The 19,201-nt window shown below is 42.8% G+C and overlaps 1 protein-coding gene across 1 annotated transcript in view; it reads right to left on the reverse strand.

Moving 5' to 3' along the window:
* Nucleotides 1-4,244, reverse strand: part of SLC13A5 (solute carrier family 13 member 5) — a 28,007-nt gene extending 23,763 nt beyond the window's left edge. Inside the window, exon 1 of the mRNA XM_037126734.2 lies at nucleotides 4,090-4,244. Coding sequence (XP_036982629.2) covers nucleotides 4,090-4,191 — 102 coding nt within the window. The 5' untranslated portion in view covers nucleotides 4,192-4,244. The remainder of the gene's footprint in view (nucleotides 1-4,089) is intronic.
* Between the last annotated feature and the right edge of the window lie 14,957 nt (nucleotides 4,245-19,201).

The raw sequence follows: 19,201 nt of genomic DNA on the forward strand, positions 1-19,201 counted from the left end.
CCTCTTCCTCCTCCTGCCTTGACCCGCAATCACTGCCCTTTTTCAAGCCACATTTCCTGCTGCCTGGGTGGCTGCAACTCTCTTCTATAGGACATTTCTACTCGTATCACTCCACACTGCGGTGCCCTCTTTCTCTTCCGAAAATCTGATCATATCACCCCTTTTGAAGGCCTTCTCTTGCCTTCAGGACAAAACCCAAAAGCCTTAGCATGACTTAGGAGACCCTCAGCGATGGAGCAGGCCCTGCAGACCCTTCCAGCACTGCCTCCCTGCTCACTCACACCCCGAGTTCCAGCTACTCCAGCACACCAGAGGTTTCTGAGCCCCCTTCTCTCACACACCCCAGTCTAGTGGCAAAGCAAGTGTTCACTCGCTTCAGTGTGTCTCCTTGGGCGTGTCTTCCCCCAACCCCTCCCGGCAGTCTGGGTCTGCACCCCAGTCTCCGTGTCTCCTCTCCCAGCCCCAGTAATTCACCCATGGGCTTGCCATTGTTGGTTTCCTCAACCATCCACCCTCCCCACCAACCACCATGGAACAGCGAGTACCCTGAGGGCAGAACCAGCGTTGGTGGGTTCACTCTGTCCTCAGCACCAGCATACACCTGACACCCAGAAGATGCTCAGCAAACGTGTCTCAGAGGAAGGGACCAGCACGGCACAAGCTCCAACAGCACTGCTGGAAAGGAGCCTGTACACCATCACTATTTATCATCACCCCAAAGAGCACGCAGCCGAGGCGTGAGGCAGTGCATGGAGACTTAGAAATTCTTTGTCTGGATTGCATCGTCAGTCATAAAAAATAAATCTTTTTTCAGCATCCCATGAGAAGCTCAGGACTCCTCCCTCCTGTCTGATGCAGGGTTTCTCAGCCTTTCCACTACGGACATTGTTGGCTGGGTGATTCTTTGTTATGCGACAAGGTGTCCTATGCATTGTAGACTGTTTGGCAGCGACCTTGGCCTCTACCCCACTAGATGCCAGTAACACTCTCTCCAGTTGTGACAACAAAAGTGTCCCCAGGCTCTTCCAGATGCCTCTGCTTGGGAAGGTACAGGCAGCAATACTGACTGAAACCACTGGACTCAAGGCAGGACTGCAGTGTGGGTAGCAGCCGAGGGAGACCCCACGCAGACCTGATCACTGTCTCCTCTCTGCCCTTGTCTGGCTCTCAGCAGTCACTCGACGACATCATTGATGAAAGACTTACCTGGCTCCCAACTCCGGCCCCTCTCCCTGCCCATTTCACGACCTCACCTGTACGTTGAGGAGTTAAGAGTGGCCTTTTTTAATGCATGACACACAGAGAGTGCTCAGTGGATTTTTATTATCTAAACTTATCAGCACCTTTCACCAATTTCCACAGCACAATTCCCGGAGGCACCGAATATAACCAACAAAAAGCACACAGAGCTAACTGGCTCCTCACCTCCACCCCACTGTCAAAAGGCCCAGGAGATGACCCTCCCCAGAGGCAGGGCCGAGTCTGCTGGTCTAGCAGACTCCCCCAGCGTCAGTGCAGACGGCAGCTGGGAAGGGCCGTGCCAGACCGGACAGAGCAGGAGGTGGTTCCCACGGAGAAGGAGATGGACTCTCCCTGCAGAGAGGAGCCCGGTTCCCTGTGGGTGAGCTCAGAGCAGGCCCCCAAAGCTGGAATGTGGCTGGAAGAGCACTTAAAGCCAAGATCAAAGTGAGCGGTGGAGTGAAAAGTCAGCACCCAGCACAGTGCCTAGCACATAATGGGGCTCAATAAATACACAGTAAGAGCGCAAATAAATAAAACCATGTATAATTATTGACAAACAAAGCTGCCCATGACATGTTGCTTAATGAAAAAAATGTAGATAAGAGAACATGCTGTGTGTGTGTGTATATAGACAGAGAAAAAGAAGAGATTAATTGATTTCTGGAAAGATGGCTATTAAAATATTAGTAAGTTATGGGTTTTGAGGGTATTTTCATTTTTACTTTATATCTTACAGGCTTTAAAAAATAAGATTTTTTTGCAATTTTAATAAAACTGATGTTCATAATAAACATATCATTGATTTTATTAAAAAGCCATTTTTTACATCTTTTTTAAAAAAAGGACTCAGAGAGAAGGCAGAAAGAGCGGAGCAGAGACGAGGCCAGACAGACAGGAGGCGAGGTGGACGAGAGGAAGGCAAGAAGGAAGCCCGCAGCAGAGGGGCTGGGCTCGGGCCAGAGGGTAGCATGCCTTCGGATTCACCTCCCCGCCTGGACGGTGCCCACCAGGCTGCCAAGTTCCCACTGGCTTCCCAGCCGCTCTGTTCCATTCCAGTGCCTTGGGGTTGGTTCCCTTGCACAATGGGATGGCCATGGTGGGTAGGGTCAGGGAGCTCTTTGGTGGTGACTAAATAGAGGCACAAGGGGAGGAAAAACCAGGGCAGAAGCCCAGGCTCCCAGCCACCTGTGCCTCCAGGAGGGACGGCATGTGGAGGCAGCCTGGGGAAGGACTTCCACAGATGCCTCCTCTTCCCACGCTGATTCTCACCCCCAAAGCCAGTTCATGACAATCGGGCACACTCCAAGTTGGGGGGGGGTCCCAGCTCAGGGATGTGTGGTGTGTGTGTGTGGCAAGGTGGGAGAGGGGTCTCACTCACACTCAGCCAAGTCATATAATTATTCCAGGGAACACTATTCCAGCAGAACCAGAATCACAGCTTTCCTGCCTGCCTTCCTCCCACAGATGGTAACAGCCCCAAATCTCCTTCTACAGAGGAAATGTGGCCCCTCACAGTTGGTATGACAACTGAAGGGCCACCGCAGCCGGGTCTGGTGTCCTGGCCCATCCCAGCTGGTGCTCAGTCCACCCATGGGTTGCTCTCAACCTCTTCCTCCCCCGTCCTAGGAATCAGCAGAATCCTTTTGGGCACCCAAAGCCATGAAGTGTCAGAACCAAGTCACCTTGGCCCACTGTAGGGACAAGAACACCAAGGCCCAGAAAGGCTTCTTTAAAATCACAAAGAACAGTGAATGGAGGAAGTCGGTTCTCTTGTAGAGTTGGCTTCCTGATAGATACCCCACTTCACCCCCAGTCATCCAGGACTGCCCCGAGTATCCCCTAAAGAACTCCTCTGTTTCCCAAACCTGCCTGGGAGGGACAGGCGGCTGGGGGTTTCCTGTCTGGGCTGAGAGTGAAAGGGCTGAAAGAGGGAATGAGGAAGGAGCAGCCAGCAGCCACAAAAGGCTTCAAAGGGCTCGGGCCTCTGCCAAACAGGCTTCGCACAGCCCAGCGCAGCCTGGGCCAGGGCTCCCAGCACCGCCCTCACCCTGTGGCCAAGGCCATTCATTCTCTGCCTCCCTCCCAGGAGCGCTAGGAGGCCAGGGCATGGGACGCAGCTTCCCTGCAACTCTGGGTCGTGCCACCCAAGGCGTGAGCTCTGGGAACATGTCCGCCCCCTGCCACAGCCAGAGCGGACAATGGGCAAAGCGGACCAACCCTGACCTTCCTTTCAGCTGGGACAAGGATTTTGACTCAGCCGTGACCTCCGGGGGTTCACAGTTGGAAAGAAATGTGGGTCATAAATAGGGAAACTGAAGCTCAAAGAGAGCCAGAGAGTGGAGAAGATACTATTCAGGGTCCACTTAGGTCCCTGACTGACCTGGGAGGCCACCTGGAGCTGGGAAGACCCCATTCGTTAAGGGGAGAAGAGAGAAGGAAGGCCAAGCGCCCAGGCTCCCTATCAGCACCGTTGGAATGGGGGTGGGGGTGGGGAAGGAATGAGGCTATGCACTCTGGGGAGATTCTGCTCCTGGCTGAGCCTATGGGTGGGCTGTGGGGCCAAGATTTGTGCTAACGTCTAGGTTTCTGTGCTTGCTGGGACTGTTCTCATGTTCTGGTATCTGTGAACCCCTAGGATGGTGTTCCCCGGCATTTCCTTGCCCCTTGGAATTCTTTACAGGACACCTCCCGTCTGGCACGAGTAGCTCCCGAGTTCGCGAGCCCCCGGGGGAACTGTGCCCACCCAGAAATCCATGCGCTCCACCTCAGTACCCCCGGCTCAGTTCGGAGCCCGTTGCTGGGACCGGGTGCTTGAAGTCCGCGGGACTGCCGGGAGATGCAACTGACCTTGGCGGGCATCAGAATGATGAGTGGCAGCAGCAGTATTGGGGTGACGAACAAGATCACGAAGGACTTGAACTTGTAGACAAAGCTCAGTGCCGAAGCCATCGTGCTGGAGGGAGATAGGCGGGAGAGGCTTGTGAGGGGCAGCCAGAGGCTCCGCGGGCTTAAGAAGGGGCCACAGTCCGGGGGAAGCGGGCGGGGGGGGGGGAGAAGCAACTCCGCCCCCCACGGTGGGGCCTCCGCAAGGCCGGGGGGCGGGGCCACCCCGCGGGGTCCGTAGGGCCCGCCTGCCCCCAACTCTGCCACCCCGCGGTGGCTAGAGGCTCCTGCGGACTGCGGCGCTTCGGACCCGCCCTCCAGAAGTGGCCGAGGCCCGGGCACTCTCCAAGTCTTTCCAGTGCTGCCCTGGACAGAGGCGCGGCCCTGGGCTGCCCGGCGCGCTGTGACCGAGCATTCATTTCAGCTTTGGCGTGTGGCACCCCCTTGTCGGTCCTCACCTATCCTTCCTGCGCGCTGCAGGGGTCCCAGGTGAAAGTCTCCGCATGCCCTGGGGTCTCTCAGATCTAAACCAGCCCAGTCTCTCTCTTCTTTTCACTTATTACTTCCGTCCTTCGCACCCACCCCTCGGAGGGGTCTCTAGCAGAGGTGACGACCGTGTCCCTCGCCTCCCCACAACACGCCTCCCTTTTCCGCGTCTCCCTGGCCTCCCCGAAGCGTCCGTGTGTCTCTGGGCAACGGGACCTCTTCCTGCGCGCGAGCCCTCTACTCGGCGCGTCCCGGAGCTCTTCCGCTATCTCAAAGGGGGCACGGCTGCCGTCCTGCTCGGGCTGCGCGCTTTCAGCTCCCTTGCGCTCGCCCGCGTAGCCTGCCCGCCCGCCCGCCAGCCGACAGGAGCAATGACTTTGGTGGGCATCAGCATAATGGGTGCTCCCCTTGGGGGTGGACTGAGCCCCAGCAATCGCCGCTTCCCTCCTGACCAAGGTTGCTACTGCCATTTTAGGAAGGGAAACAGGCCCAGCAAGGAATGGACTTAACCAAGGCTACACTGAAAGGGCCATTCATTCATTTGGCCACCTGCCAACAAGTACTGAGTACCTATTCTGTGCTCAGCCCTGCTTTGGGTGCTGGAAATAATGAGGATGCGGACATTGCCACCTCTGTCACTTTCTTTTTTCTTTCTTTCTCCTCTTCGGCCTGCCTGTCTTCTCATTCTGCAGCTTTCTTTTGGGGCATCTTAGGCCTGCCATAGGTTTAACTGCAGCTTGCTCCTTTGTAATTACCACCCTATCTTCAACCCAGCCATGATGTGCGAGCCCCAGATCTCCATTATTTCCATTCTTTTTTTTTAAAAAAAATATTGTTATTCTATTACAGTTGTCCCATTTTCCCCTTGCCCTCCTCCACCCAGCCTCCCCCCACAGTCAATCCCCATGTTGTCCGTGTCCATGGGTCATTAACGCATGTTCTTTGACTAGAGTCCCTTCCCTTTCTTTCTATTCTTATCCCCCTTCCTCCTCCCCTCTGGTCACTGTCAGTCTGTTCCATGTTTCCATGCCTCTGGTTCTATTTTGCTTGTTACTTTATTTTGTTCATTAGGTTCATATAGGTGAGATCATATGGTATTTGTGTTCCACCAACTGGCTTATTTCACTTATGTAATAGTCTCCAGCTCCAGGCTGTCGCAAAAGATAGGAGTTCTTTCTTTCTGCTGCATAGTATTCCATCGTGTAAATGTACCACAGTTTGTGATCCATGTATTTAGTGATGGGCACTTAGACTGTTTCCAGCACTTGGCTATTGTAAATAGCACTGCTATGATCATAAGGGTGTGTAAGTTCTTTTGAATTGGTGTTTTGAAATTCTTAGGGCATATTCCCAGCAGTGGGATTGCTGGATCAAAAGACAGAACTAGGGCTCCCTTTTCTCCACATCCACGCCAGCACTTGTTTGATGGTTTAATGATGGCCATTCTGACCGGTGTGAGGTGATATCTCATTGTGGTTTTAATTTGCATCTCTCTGATGGCTAGTAATGCTGAGCACTTTTTCATATGCCAATGAGCCATCTGTATATCCTCCTTGAAGAAGTGTCTATTCAGTTCCTTTGCCCATTTTTTATTGGGTTGTTTGTCTTCCTGTTGTTAAGTAGAATGAGTTCTTTATATATTTTGGAGATCAAACTCTTGTCCAAGGTATCATTGGCAAATATGTTCTCCCATACAGTAGGTTCCCTTTTCATTTTGATGATGGTTTCCTTAGCCATGCAGAAGCTGTTAAATATAATGTAGTCCCATTTGTTTATTTTTTTCCTTTATTTTCCTTGCCCTAGGAGATATATTGGCAAAAAATACTGCTATGTGGGATATCTTAAATTTTACTGCCTATATTTTCCTCTAGGATTTTTATGGTGTTATGACTTAAATTTAAGTCTTTTTATCCATCTTGAGTTTGTTTTTGTGTACGGTGTAAGATGGTGGTCTGGTTTCAATTTTTTTTGCATGTGCCAGACAAGTTCTCCCAACATCATTTACTGAAGAGGCTATTTTTACTCCATTGTATGATCCTGCCCCCTTTGTCCAATATTAATTGACCTTAGAGACACGGGTTTATTTCTGGACTCTGTATTCGGTTCCATTGATCTATTTGTTTATTCTTATGCCAGTACAAGACTGTTTTGATTACAGTGGCCTTGTAGTATAGTTTGATATCAGGTATTGTGAGTCCCTCCTACTTTGTTCTTCTTTCTCAAGATTGTTATGGCTATTCAGGGTCTTTTTTGGTTCCATGTAATTTTTTGAAGCATTTGTTCTAGATCTGTAAAAGATGCCATTGGTATTTTAATAGGAATTGTGTTGAATCTGTAGATTGCTTTGGGTAGTATGGACAGTTTAATGACTTTAATTCTTCCAATCCATGAACACAGTATAAGCTTCCATTTATTTGTATCTTCCTTAATTTCTTTCTTCAGTGTCCTACAGTTCTCTGAATATAGGTCTTTTACCTACTTGGTTAAGTTTGTTCCTAGGTACTTCATTATTCTTGTTGCTATAGTAAATTATATTTTTTCTAGTTTCTCTTTCTGATATTTCATTGTTGGGGTACAGAAATGCCATCAATTTTTGAATATTGGCTTTGTATCCCGCTATTTTGCCAAATTCACTTATCAGGGCAAAGTAGTTTTTTTGTAGAGACTATAGGGTTTTCTATGTGCACTGTCATGTTGTCTGCAAATAGACAGTTTTACTTTCATCTTTCCTATTTGGATGCCTTTTATTTCTTTATCTTGCCTGATTGCTGTGGCTAGAACTTCCAGTGCTATGTTGAAAAGGAGTGGTGAAAGCGGACAGCCTTGTCTTGTTCCTGATCTTAAGGGGAAAGCTTTTAGTTTTTGCTTGTTGAGTGTGATGGTGGCTGTAGGTCTCTCATACATGGCCATTATTATTATCATATATCCCAGTTTGCTGAGTGTTTTTATCAATATAGGTGCTGAATTTTATAAAGTGCTTTTTCAGCATGTATTGATATGATCATGTGATTTTTGTCCTTCATCCTTTTTTTAACCTGGCTAGGCCTCAGTCCTTAAAACTCAGCATATCCTTCCTAAGTCAAGTTCATGACTCTCTCTTCCTGGAACTTCCACCTAAGAACACATATTTCCCCAGACCCTCCCTGTATCTGCCTGCCTATGCTTTTCCCCCTTTGTAATTTTCTCATCTAACCCTAGATTTCCCTCCCCCATCCCCATCCCAGGGCAGTTAGCACTGTTTGTACCTATATATTTAGAGTGTGATTTTTACTTAATGTCTGTTTTATTTGATACCATCTGTTCAACCAGCACCCTTTGCAGTGCTGATCCAGTACGTGCATTCAAAACGTCTTCTCTGGGCTGTGTGAATGGATACATGTGAACCACTTTAGTGCAGTAACACTTCAGTACAATAACACAGTCAGAGCCCTGGCTCTGGAGCCAGACTGCCCGGACCCACACCCTGGCCCTGTCCCATCCTGGCCACGTGCCTTAGCCAAGTTGCCTTCTCTGAGCTCATTTTTTCATAAGTGGAGATAATAACACCAAATTTGATTTCAAGAGGTTTATTTGTAGATTATATGAATTAATGCTCAGGGAGTGCTTAACATAATACTCTGGCGTATAGTCAGCCATCAGCAAATATTTCCATTTGCAATTATATGCAAAATACTCTCAGTGTCAGGAGCCACAGGAGAAGCCTTCCCCCAGGAGGTGGCATTTGAACTGAGACTGCAAGGCTAAGTAAAAGTGTGTCAGGCAGTGGAAGCTAGCTAAAGTCACCAATGAATTAAAAAAGTATTAAATTTGTTGAGGGAAATAATCGCAAGATACTTCAGGAATACCAGAGACTAAAGCACAGCAAAACAACAAAAGCTGAATACATGGGAGAGTATACCAAGTTTGTGGGTAGGGAGACTCAATACTGTAATGATTTTCATCCCTCCCAAATTTACAGATTCTTTTCAATTCCAATAAAGTTCCCAGAGAATTTTTATTTGACAAGCTAAACCTAAAATTCAAACTTTTGCAAGGAGCCAGGAATAGTTAAGACATTCCTGGAAAAGTGTGTGTGGGGGGGTGAGAATTACCTACCAGAATTCAAGATTCACACTTACAGTAAATATCCTAAAAATAGACCCATGCTTCCGTGGAAACTCAATACACAAAGGAGATTGCGTGGACTAGTTGATGCCTACTGGCAGCTGCTGGACCAGTTGGTGTTTAGCAGTAGAGATGTTTTTCTTTCACTAAATATGTTAAACACATAAGAAAAGTTTGATCATAATATGTAATGAATTAATAAAGTTACTTCTGCTTTTTTAAATCATGAATCATTTCATTATTCCCAAAAGGTGAAATTGGAGTTCAATTTATGCATGTCAATTTGTTTACCAAAGAAATGCTCTGCTTTTATCATACTCCCACATGACAAATAACTTATCAGTTTAGCCACATATTATATTGCAGGATCACAAATGAAGTAATGAAAAAGAGCCTGTCAATTTACATCTGGTATTGATTAACTTACCATAAAGTGGGTAATTAGGCGTCAATCATATTATCTTACGTGGCTGCTTTGAGTAACCTGCCATCAGGATGTCTTCTATATTCTGTTTCTCAGCTTTTAAAAATAACATATCTCACAATATGGATCCAAACACTAAAATGTAGTTCTTGAACTTAAAAATAAATAATTCCCTAACTAAAAATAGGAACATACATAAAATCATAATTGTTTTAGAATACTTAGTTATAATGATGATGTGTCATTGAGTATGTAGTATGTAATTGTGTAATTCTCATCCCCGTGTGAATAATTTAATGGAATTTTCACCTTGAAACTGAGGTAGTAAAAATCTACTTTTGGTATAAGATATTTAAAATTAAATATGTTTTATCAACTTGACCTGTTTCAATAAGCAGTTATTGTTTTCTCGTCCAAATTAATCGGCATTGTATACAATTTATATATTTGAAAATTTGCCAGTTTGCTGATGCATTTCTAATAAATAGAAAGTGAGGGTGTTGAAGAAAATAGAGATGAGAATTCTCTTGAATACAGTAGGGTGGCAGATATCATTTTTCAGCAAGACTCCATACATGATACAAATATAGAAGTTTTTCAAACCCACAAAATTCAAGTACAACCAAATCAAAGTTTAAAGCAAAACTTTAAATTTTGATGCTGTGCTGTTTGATATGCCATCTCTCTAGCAAAGCCATTGATTTACAAAACCACGTATTATGCAAAAGCATCAATTTACAAAACAGCTTCTAAAAAACACACCTATTATTTTTTATTGAGATAAAATTGCACATAACATTATATTAGTTTCAGGTGCATAGTACAATGATTCTATAGTTGTGTATATCACAAAATAATCAGCACAATAAGTCTAGTTATCCATCACTATACACAGTTACAAAATTTTTTTTCTTGTGATGAGAAATTATAAGATCTTCCCAACTTTCAAATATACAATTCAGCATTATTTACAATAATCACTATGCTGCATATTTCCTCCCCTTGATTTATTTATGTGCTAATTGGAAGTGTGTAACTTTTGACCCCCTTCACCCATTTCGCCCACCCACCTTCCCACCCCCACCTCCAACAAACACTGTCTCTCTCTGTCTCTCTCTCTCTCTAAACACATTCTCAGGTGAAGATTTTTTAAAAACTGGGTTTACAGTTGTGAATACGTGAAACAGAATTTATTTCCATAGTATTATCTATTAATCATTCCTTTCCATATGAACAACTGTAAGCCTACTTTTGCGTCACCCTGTCCCCTACCAACAGTTCGTAAGGGGACCCTTTTCTCCACATCCTCTGTGATTCTTGTTTTCTTCTTGTCTTTGTGGTAATAGCCACTCTGACTGGTGTGCAGTGGTATCTCATTGTGGTTTCGATTTGCATTTGCCTGACGATTACTGACATTGAACATCTTTTCATGTGCCTGTTGGCCACCTATATGTCTTTTTTTGAAAAATGTCTGTTCGGATCCTCTGCCCATTTTTAAACTGGATTGTTTGGGGAGGGGTTGTTGTTGAGTTGTCAGAGTTCTTTATGTATTTTGGACAGTAACCCTTTATCAGATATTTGATTTGCAAATATCTTCTCTCCTTCACTTTAGTTCTCTTTCAGTTGATGTTTTCCTTTGCTGTATAGAAGTTTTTGAGTTAGATGTAGTCCCATTTGTTTATTTTTGCTCACGTCGCCCTTGCCCTTGGAGTCAGGTCCAAAAAACCATCACCAAGATCAATGTCATGGAGCTTATCATCTTTATTTTCTTCTGGAGCCTTATGATTTCAAGTCTTTAATCCAGGATTTTCAACCTTTTTCACCTCATAGCACACATAAAATAATTACTGAAATTCTGTGGCACACCAAAAAACATATTAAGTTTTTGCTGATCAGACGGGAAAAAAATAGAGTAATTTTGATCCATTCACAGCAGACAGCTATTGCTGTGTTGACCGTTGTCATTTTTAAATTTGACAGTCTGAGGAAAAAGAGGTCAGTATCCTGATTAAGAAGTCAGATACTGCATGCTCTAAGAATCTTGCAGCACACTGATTGAAAACGGCTGCTGTAATCCATTTTGAGTTCGTTTTGTGCGTGGTGTAAGCAGCAGCCCGGTTTCATTCTTTTGCATGTGGCTCTGCAGTTTCCCCAGCACAACTCACTGCAGAGGCTGCCCTTGCCCCCCACTGCATATTTCCGCCTCTCTCGTCATATATTATTAACTGACCATGTATGTGTAGGTTTACTTCTGGGCTCTGATCTGTTCCATTGACCTGTGTGTCTGTTTTTATGCCAGTACCACGCTGTTTTGGGTTACTATAGATTTGTAACACATTTGAGAGCAGGGAACATGATGACTCCAGCTTTGTTCTTGCTTTTCAGGATAGCTTACACCCATTAATTTTTATGGAAAAAAGCTGAGAATATTAATAAAACATTAGGTCAGCTTAACATTTTCACAAGGTCATCAAAGTCAGCTTTGGAAAACTTATCCAAAATAGTGCAAAGACTAAGAACTCATAGATTACTCTTGAAAAGATTCATATCTGATACATTGTTGATGCTGAATAGATATAGAATGCAAAGTACATTTTTTCAATGAAATCCATTTCATAGAAAACACCATGGCACTCCATAGAGGGAGGGAAGAGAGGGGAGACATTGTTCAGCAACTTTTATCTTAAATTGCAGTATGTATACATACCTACTAGAATGGTCGGAATAAAAATACTGACCAAGTACTGATGAGCTGCTATTGGATCGCTGCCACATGGCTGGTGGGAATTGAAAATAGTACAGGCCCCCTGGCAATCAGTTTGACAGTTTCCTACAAAGTCGAACTTAACATTTACCATATAAACCCATCCTCATACTCCTGGGCATTCATCCTAGACAAATGAAAACTTATGTTCACTAAAACCTTATGTGAATGTTCACAGAAATTTTATTTATAACAGCCCCATGCTAGAGAAAATTCACATGTCCTTCAACAGGTGAACAGGTGAACAGTGGAATACTACTCAGCAGTGAAAAGAACGTACGTGGTTGGCTCTCAAGGGCATTGTGTTGAGTGGGGAAAAAACCCAGTCTCAAAAGGTTACCGGTACTTTTGGTATTATTCCATTTCCATAACATTTTGCAAGTGGAGAAATCAGAGAGGGGCCAAACCGACCAATGGTTGCCAGGGTTTGGAGTTGAGAGAGGATGTGACCATAAAAAGGTGACTGAGCAGCTTCATACCCTGATTGCGGTGATGGATACACTAATATATACATGTGATAACATTTCATAGAGTTACACACACACACACACACGCACACACAAACTGTGCATGTAAAAATCATTAAATCCAAATAGTCTGTAGATGATTCGGTAGTATTGAACCTACATTAACTTCCAGTGTTTAATAATGCTCTGTGGTTATGCGGAATGCTGTTTCAGAGCTATCTGGGGAGCTGGTAGATGGAATTCCCTGCACTATTTTTGCAACTCCTTATAAATCAGACTAGGCTAGAGTTTAAAAATCATTTTGAAATGGACATAAATAAAAATATGCTTTGGACTATTGAGTCCAGTCCCTCCCAGTTCGTATTTTATGACTGATATTATAGCAAAGAAAATGGTATGACTGATGAAATTTTAGCATGCATAGGCATACCTAGGAATGCAGCTGAGAATGGATTTCCAAGATTTTGTATGTATTTAGGCGGGATGCACAAGTATCTCCATGGAACAGTCTGCTCCAACAACTGGTCACCAGACTGACATTACTTGTTTCCACACTTTAACTTGGGAACACTATTTTATTTGTAAACAAGATTTGGCTGCTACAGAGTCTGGGCCTGATTTGCTCAATGTTGGATGTTGCTATTCAAAGAGAGTATTGGTCAGCCTTTCACTAGGTTAGGCTTGCTACAACAAATATTTACTCCCAGCTGCAAGTCCGCTGAGAGTCTGTGGTTTTGCAACTCTGCTCCTGGCTGTGGGTAAGCTGTGGCAGCTCGGGACTCTCCTTGTTCAGGACTGTGGGTCTGCTTCACATGCTCTCTCGTTCTACGACCCACACTGGGGAAGTCAACGCCTTCAGTCACCGCTGTTCTCCTGCATTGAGCTGGAGCAAGAGAGCTGGTAGGACCTCGCAGCACCTCTAAAGCATCTGCTCAGATACAGCCTACTTCACATCTCTCACTTTCTACTGCCAAAGCAAGTCCCATGGCCAAGCCCAAAGTCAATGGGGTAGGGAAATGTACTTAACAAACAAATATGTTTGTTATTGCCTGAGTTTAAGAAAAAGTTTGTGTTATCTCTATTATGTCTCTTAAAAGTATGAATGTCCAGGGGAAGTATTGCAAAAGTGGAGAAGGAATTAATAACTGTATATAAACAGTATGACCTATTGTTACCAAACCCAAGGTGTTTGCTCTACTCAGAAAACAAAACATGGATGTCACAAGGTAGTTTTATGTACTCACAGCAAGTAAAGGACACAGGGGACTCGCATCCAGAGTTCTGTCTCCCCAAAGGGAGGCTTAGCTATTGCTTATATACTATTGCTTTTACACTATTTGGTCAATTTCATGTTGATTTCTTCTTTGCAGTTGGCTGCTTTCTTGGGGTTGAGTTCCTGTCAGCTCATCCTGTTTACAGCTGCATCTACAAAATATTATGCTACATTTTAACATTTAACAAGAAATAACATTTAGAACTTCCCAGACCTTGAGACCCTTGTTTTATCTAACATTACCACACATGATAAACATAAATCCAGGGAATTATAACTAATATCTTTTTAAAGCCATGTATACAGACTCACAGAATCAACTTATGTGAGTTATATGAGCTCTGCCATTGAGTTACACAACTTTAGAAGTGAGATGGTTGTTATAGGAATTGCAAGTTAATATAGCTATTCAAACTGGAAAATTGAAATCAGACTGATTTTTAAACAAAATTAAATCTGATTTGGATGATTAATTTGACAATAAAGACTGACTTCGCTTATTTGTTTGTTGCTTCTTGTTTTATATCCCACATATGAGTGAAATTATATACCTGACTCATTTCAGTTCGCATGATACTCTCAAAACTCATCCACATTGTTGCAAATGGTGGTACTTTATCTTTTTATGGCTCAGTAGTATTCCACTGTAAAAATGTACACCACATCTTTATCCCGTCATCCATTGAAGGACACAGAGGTGGTTTCCATGTCTTGGCCATTGTGAACGATGATGCTGTAACAGTGGAAGATTGTAATGGTGGGAAATCGTGACCCGCCCACCATTCTTCTGACAGTATTTCTGTAAGTGCTGTGTGAGGGAGGCTGTCAATCACTCTTTCCCTCACACATCACGTTTCTCTCCCTCCTTTCTCCTTTCTGTAAAAATCAGTAAATAAAATCTTTTAAAAAAAGAATTCAGTAATCACCAAGAATCCAAATAGATGATTTAAGTTAAAATTATGTCTTTTCAAGTTATTAACATAAAATATGTTTGTTTTCGCCTGGGTTTAAGAAACAGTTTGTGTTATCTCTATTATGTCTCTTCAAAGTGTGAATGTATTTACCAATGAGAGTGACTGTTTCTGAGAGTTATAATATGGATTCATAAATGTGTCAACCTAAAAGAATGTTAATTACTTCTAGTTGTCACTAAAAATTGAAAAATCTAATTAAGTTGGGAATAATATATGGTTTTGGTATTAAAATGTGTCAAATTATGGCCATGTATATATATATATATATTTTAATTATTTTTAGAAAGAAGGGAAGGGAGAGAGAAAGAAAGGGAGGGAACCATCGATGTGTGAGAGACCGGCGGCCCCTCGAACATGCCCTAACTGAGACCTGGCTCGCAACCCAGGCATGTGCCCTGACTGGGAATTGAACCAGGGACCTCTCAGTTTGCAGGCCAGCACTCAGCCCACTGAGCCACACCAGCCAGGGGTATGGCAGTATATTTTGAAGAAAATTTAATTGAAAGCAGGTTGTTCTAAATCTGCTTATTTCTGGGTGAGTTACAAGGGCAAACTAAGAGGATCTGTGTAAGTCAAATGGGGTCTGTGCAAGTTGCAGAAGGACTGTGTAGAGGGAAGAAACAAAGAGAAGGAATTGAGGAAGTGGAAAACAGGTGGGAAAGGATAAAGGAAGGAAATACACATATCACTGTGAGGAAAGAACTTTGAAGGAGAAATTCTCAAAAAGGGAAAAAAGAAATGGGATAAAAAGAAATAAAGTAAAAGCACATAGATAGATAGTAAAGCAGAGTGAATGACAAATGAAAAAGCTAAAAGCTCTCTTTGATTTTTCCAAAACCAATTGTTATTTTCCAACAGAAACCCCAGGTACAATTAACAGTGGGGAACAAATTAATTGATTTCTTGGTCTGATATACTTTTAGATTCTTTTTTTTATTTATTTATCTTTAGAAGGGAAGAGAAAGAGAGAAATATCAATGTATGGTTGCTTCTGGTGCATCCCAAGCTGGGAACTGGCCCCTGCTGAGAACTGGCCTGCAACCCAGGCATGTGCCCTGACAGGGAATCAAAACGCAATCGTCTGGTTCGCAGGCCCACACTCAATCCACTGAGCTACAACAGCCAGGGCTGATACACTCTTATTTGGAAGTCTGATTGTTATTTTTAAAATGTTGTTAGAAAAAAAGCAAATTTCTTTGTCAAGTGCATGGTAAAATGATCTATAGCCACATAATTTTAAGTATTTTTTGTCATTTAGAGATAGTCATTGTTATACTCTGATCATATGCAAAAATGTAATATATTCTGAGTTAGTCTAAAACATGAGTTTCTGAGAATAAGTACGTTTGAAATAGATTGGGATTTGTGGGGCTCTGGAGAATGATGGGGCTCCTAGAAATACTGGCAAATAATTAGGCTAAATGAGAATTGGTTATGGAACTGAATGAACTGAAAATAATTATTATTCTTGTGACTTTGTTCAAAATATTGCTGATTTTTAAAAACTTATTTGCTTTCTTAGAGCAATTTGGTAAATTGTAACAATATCGGAGCATTTATATTTTCCTCCCTGCACGATCTCTCCAGAATTTCAAAACTCTTAATGAGTAAGTATTATTATTTTCATGGCAATATATTTGTTTGTATGAATTCAATAAAACTCTGATTTCTTCCAATTTCCAATTGTAGTTTTATGAACCAAGATTTTGTTTGAAATGTCATGTCTGAAAGAGAGAGGCTTAGGCCTGGATGTCAGCAAAAAGCTTTAAGAAATAAATATTGACTTTGGAGCCAATAAGAGCCCCTTAGAAAAATGGCTTGGTACCTTATTATTTCCATGAAATTTTCCTGAAAATTACTTGTAACATCCAGCAAAGCAGATTTAGGAAAACCTATATGATCAGTTTTTATTACTGTAATGTTTATGAAAATAACCAGCCCAATTAAAATTGGATTTAAGGAAGTAAATGAATGGGTCTTGATTTGGCTCATTGATAAAATGAGTGTAATTTTAGGGGGAGAAAAGTTGTATTTCAATAGAATCTATCATACACAGTGATGGAAATTAAGCTCTAATTCAATTGCCTGTACAATTTTATTTTACACCTATGAATTAGACTGCATTCTGAATTTTTTTAGTTTTCTGAAATTGTTGGCCCCAACCATCTAACTTCCACAGAAGTGAAAGAATAATGGAGTAAGGATTTTAAAAATATATTTTATTTTTAGAGAAAGGGGAAGGGAAGGAGAAAGAGTGGGAGAGAAACATCAATGTATGGTTGCCTCTCATGTGTCCCATACTGGAGACTTGGCCTGCAACCCAGGCATGTGCCCTGACTGGGAATTGAACCAGTGACCTTTTGCTTCATGAGCCCGTACTCAATCCACTGAGCCAAACCAGCCAGGACAGAGTGAGGATTTTTAACAACGGGAAATTGTAACCCCTCCACAATTCTTTGGACATTGTTTCTGTAAGTGTTGACTCTGCCTACTGCGTAGCTGGTAGATGAACAGCATGTTTGTATAAGAATTCTAGGAACTGACTTCAAAGGATACAAACTCCAATCTTCCTGCATCCCAGCTCCAGGACATTTTCTGACCTTCACCCATGGAGCCAGGGTGACAAACCAGGATGACGCACACTGGGCCATCACTCGCCTTATCGGAATGGACTGGGCTACTGTGTACACAGGGAACTTTTCACGTTCTCTCCCGTGACCTCTTTGGGTCGTTCCCCTCTTCCTCCTTATAAAAGCCTCTGCTCCACCGAGAGGAGGACATGGACCTTAGATGTGAGTCCCCCACCTTCCCAGAAGATGGGCTTTGAGACGTGAGTCCCCCATCCTCCAGGTGACTAGCATCTGAAAATAAACCACTTTCCTTTACATCAGCACCTGCCCCTCAAATAGTGGCTTTCATAGCGGCAGGCAGCCGCACCTGCTTTCTGTTACAGCGCAATGAACATGGGGTACATACACCAATATTATCTCAATAAATTTAATTTAAAATAATTTTAAAGACCAATTTGCCAATTAGGTTATATAGAGGATGTTTCCCATAAGCCAACTGAGCTGGATTAGTACACCCAACGTTTTGACAAAAATATAAATGAAGTACATGATAATAGAAAATAATTTTTTATTCTATAGGATGTATTACATTTGTAAGATGCATTGAAATTAACAATATTTTCATTTCCCCAAATATTTCTGAATATATCGGGTTTTAAATGATACCTCTACATGAAAAAGATATTTAATTATCATTTGAAAATCCTAATAGACTTTTTGATGTACTTCACGAAGGATGAGCAAGAAAATAACCCAAAATGTTTCAGCAACTGCTGGGGTCCAGCCTCAGCAAGTCTCAGGGTCCCTGAAGGATGGACAGCACAGGTGACAAATGACAAGTCAGACGCCCAATTGGATGCTGGAGAACAGCCAGCCTCTGTGGGTCTGACTGAACTCTCAGAGTTTGATTTAGGCTTTATTTTTATAGAGATTGTTGTATAACATTAAAGGAACAGGTGTATAGCATGATCAGTTAAGCAGAAAAAACCAATACAGAGGTAACCAGGAAAAGTACAAGAATTTCCATAGTTTCAGTTATGTTAAACAAAGGTTGTTTTGACCAGGAGAGCTATTAATCAGACAATTAGAAATAGCTGTATGTATAGAGTTTAAATGTCTTATTGTTTATTAAAGTTCTTAGAATTCGGCATGGGGCAAAAGGGTACGCTAGACTGAGCAGAGGTTATAGGAAATTTATTATAAGGCTATTGTGGTGTTTGACTTAGCTACCTATCTTTCTGTCTAAAATGTTTCTTTATGTAATAGGGACTCTGACTCCTTGGTAATTGTTTCTACATGGTTAGTTTGTAATAGCTAATCAGCTTCTCCTGTTTCTTTGCCTGTCTAATTCTAATTAATATATATTCCTGTCCAAGGTAGAGGAGGAGCTGTTACTCCATCGACTTCTAGATATTCAGGGTCTACCCCATCAAGGGGGACTCTTGTTCTATGGCCAAGAAATCATTTTGTATAACTTCATTGGAATTCTGCGGATCATTGGACCTGAAATACAGGACTCAAAATCTCACCACCTACTAATCGCAAAGACAAACATGCAAGGAGAGATAGACAGGAAATCCAGCCACAGTTGCCTCTGCTGAGCAGATGCATCTCATCCGTCCCGACTGTGTCAAGGGACGGCTGCTGGTCGGCTCCTGACAAGCAACAAATGCTTTTCTGAGTCAGGTGATTTGCAAATTTTTTGCTATCAACAAAATTGAGTGAGAGCCCTGTCAAGCTGTCAACTGGTGCAACATCACAATGTTGGATGACAGGTCGTTGCATGATTTTTGATGAATTTGATGTGACTCAGGAAAAGTTTATAGAATAGAAATTATATTCTTTAAAAAATTTCTATTCCTATCTGTTCATTCACATGAGCAAAGTTGCTCAAGGCTCACATCTGTAACAGAAAATAAGAACAAAGTCCACGCTGAATCCTGCTTTCTCCAACTAAATAAGTACCATTCATCCTTGGCTAATTGATGACAAAAAACCCTATCAACTTATTGTG

Source organism: Artibeus jamaicensis, unplaced genomic scaffold (genome assembly GCF_021234435.1).
Source record: "Artibeus jamaicensis isolate MK-2021 breed Jamaican fruit bat unplaced genomic scaffold, CSHL_Jam_final contig_777, whole genome shotgun sequence".
Lineage (NCBI taxonomy): Eukaryota > Metazoa > Chordata > Mammalia > Chiroptera > Phyllostomidae > Artibeus > Artibeus jamaicensis.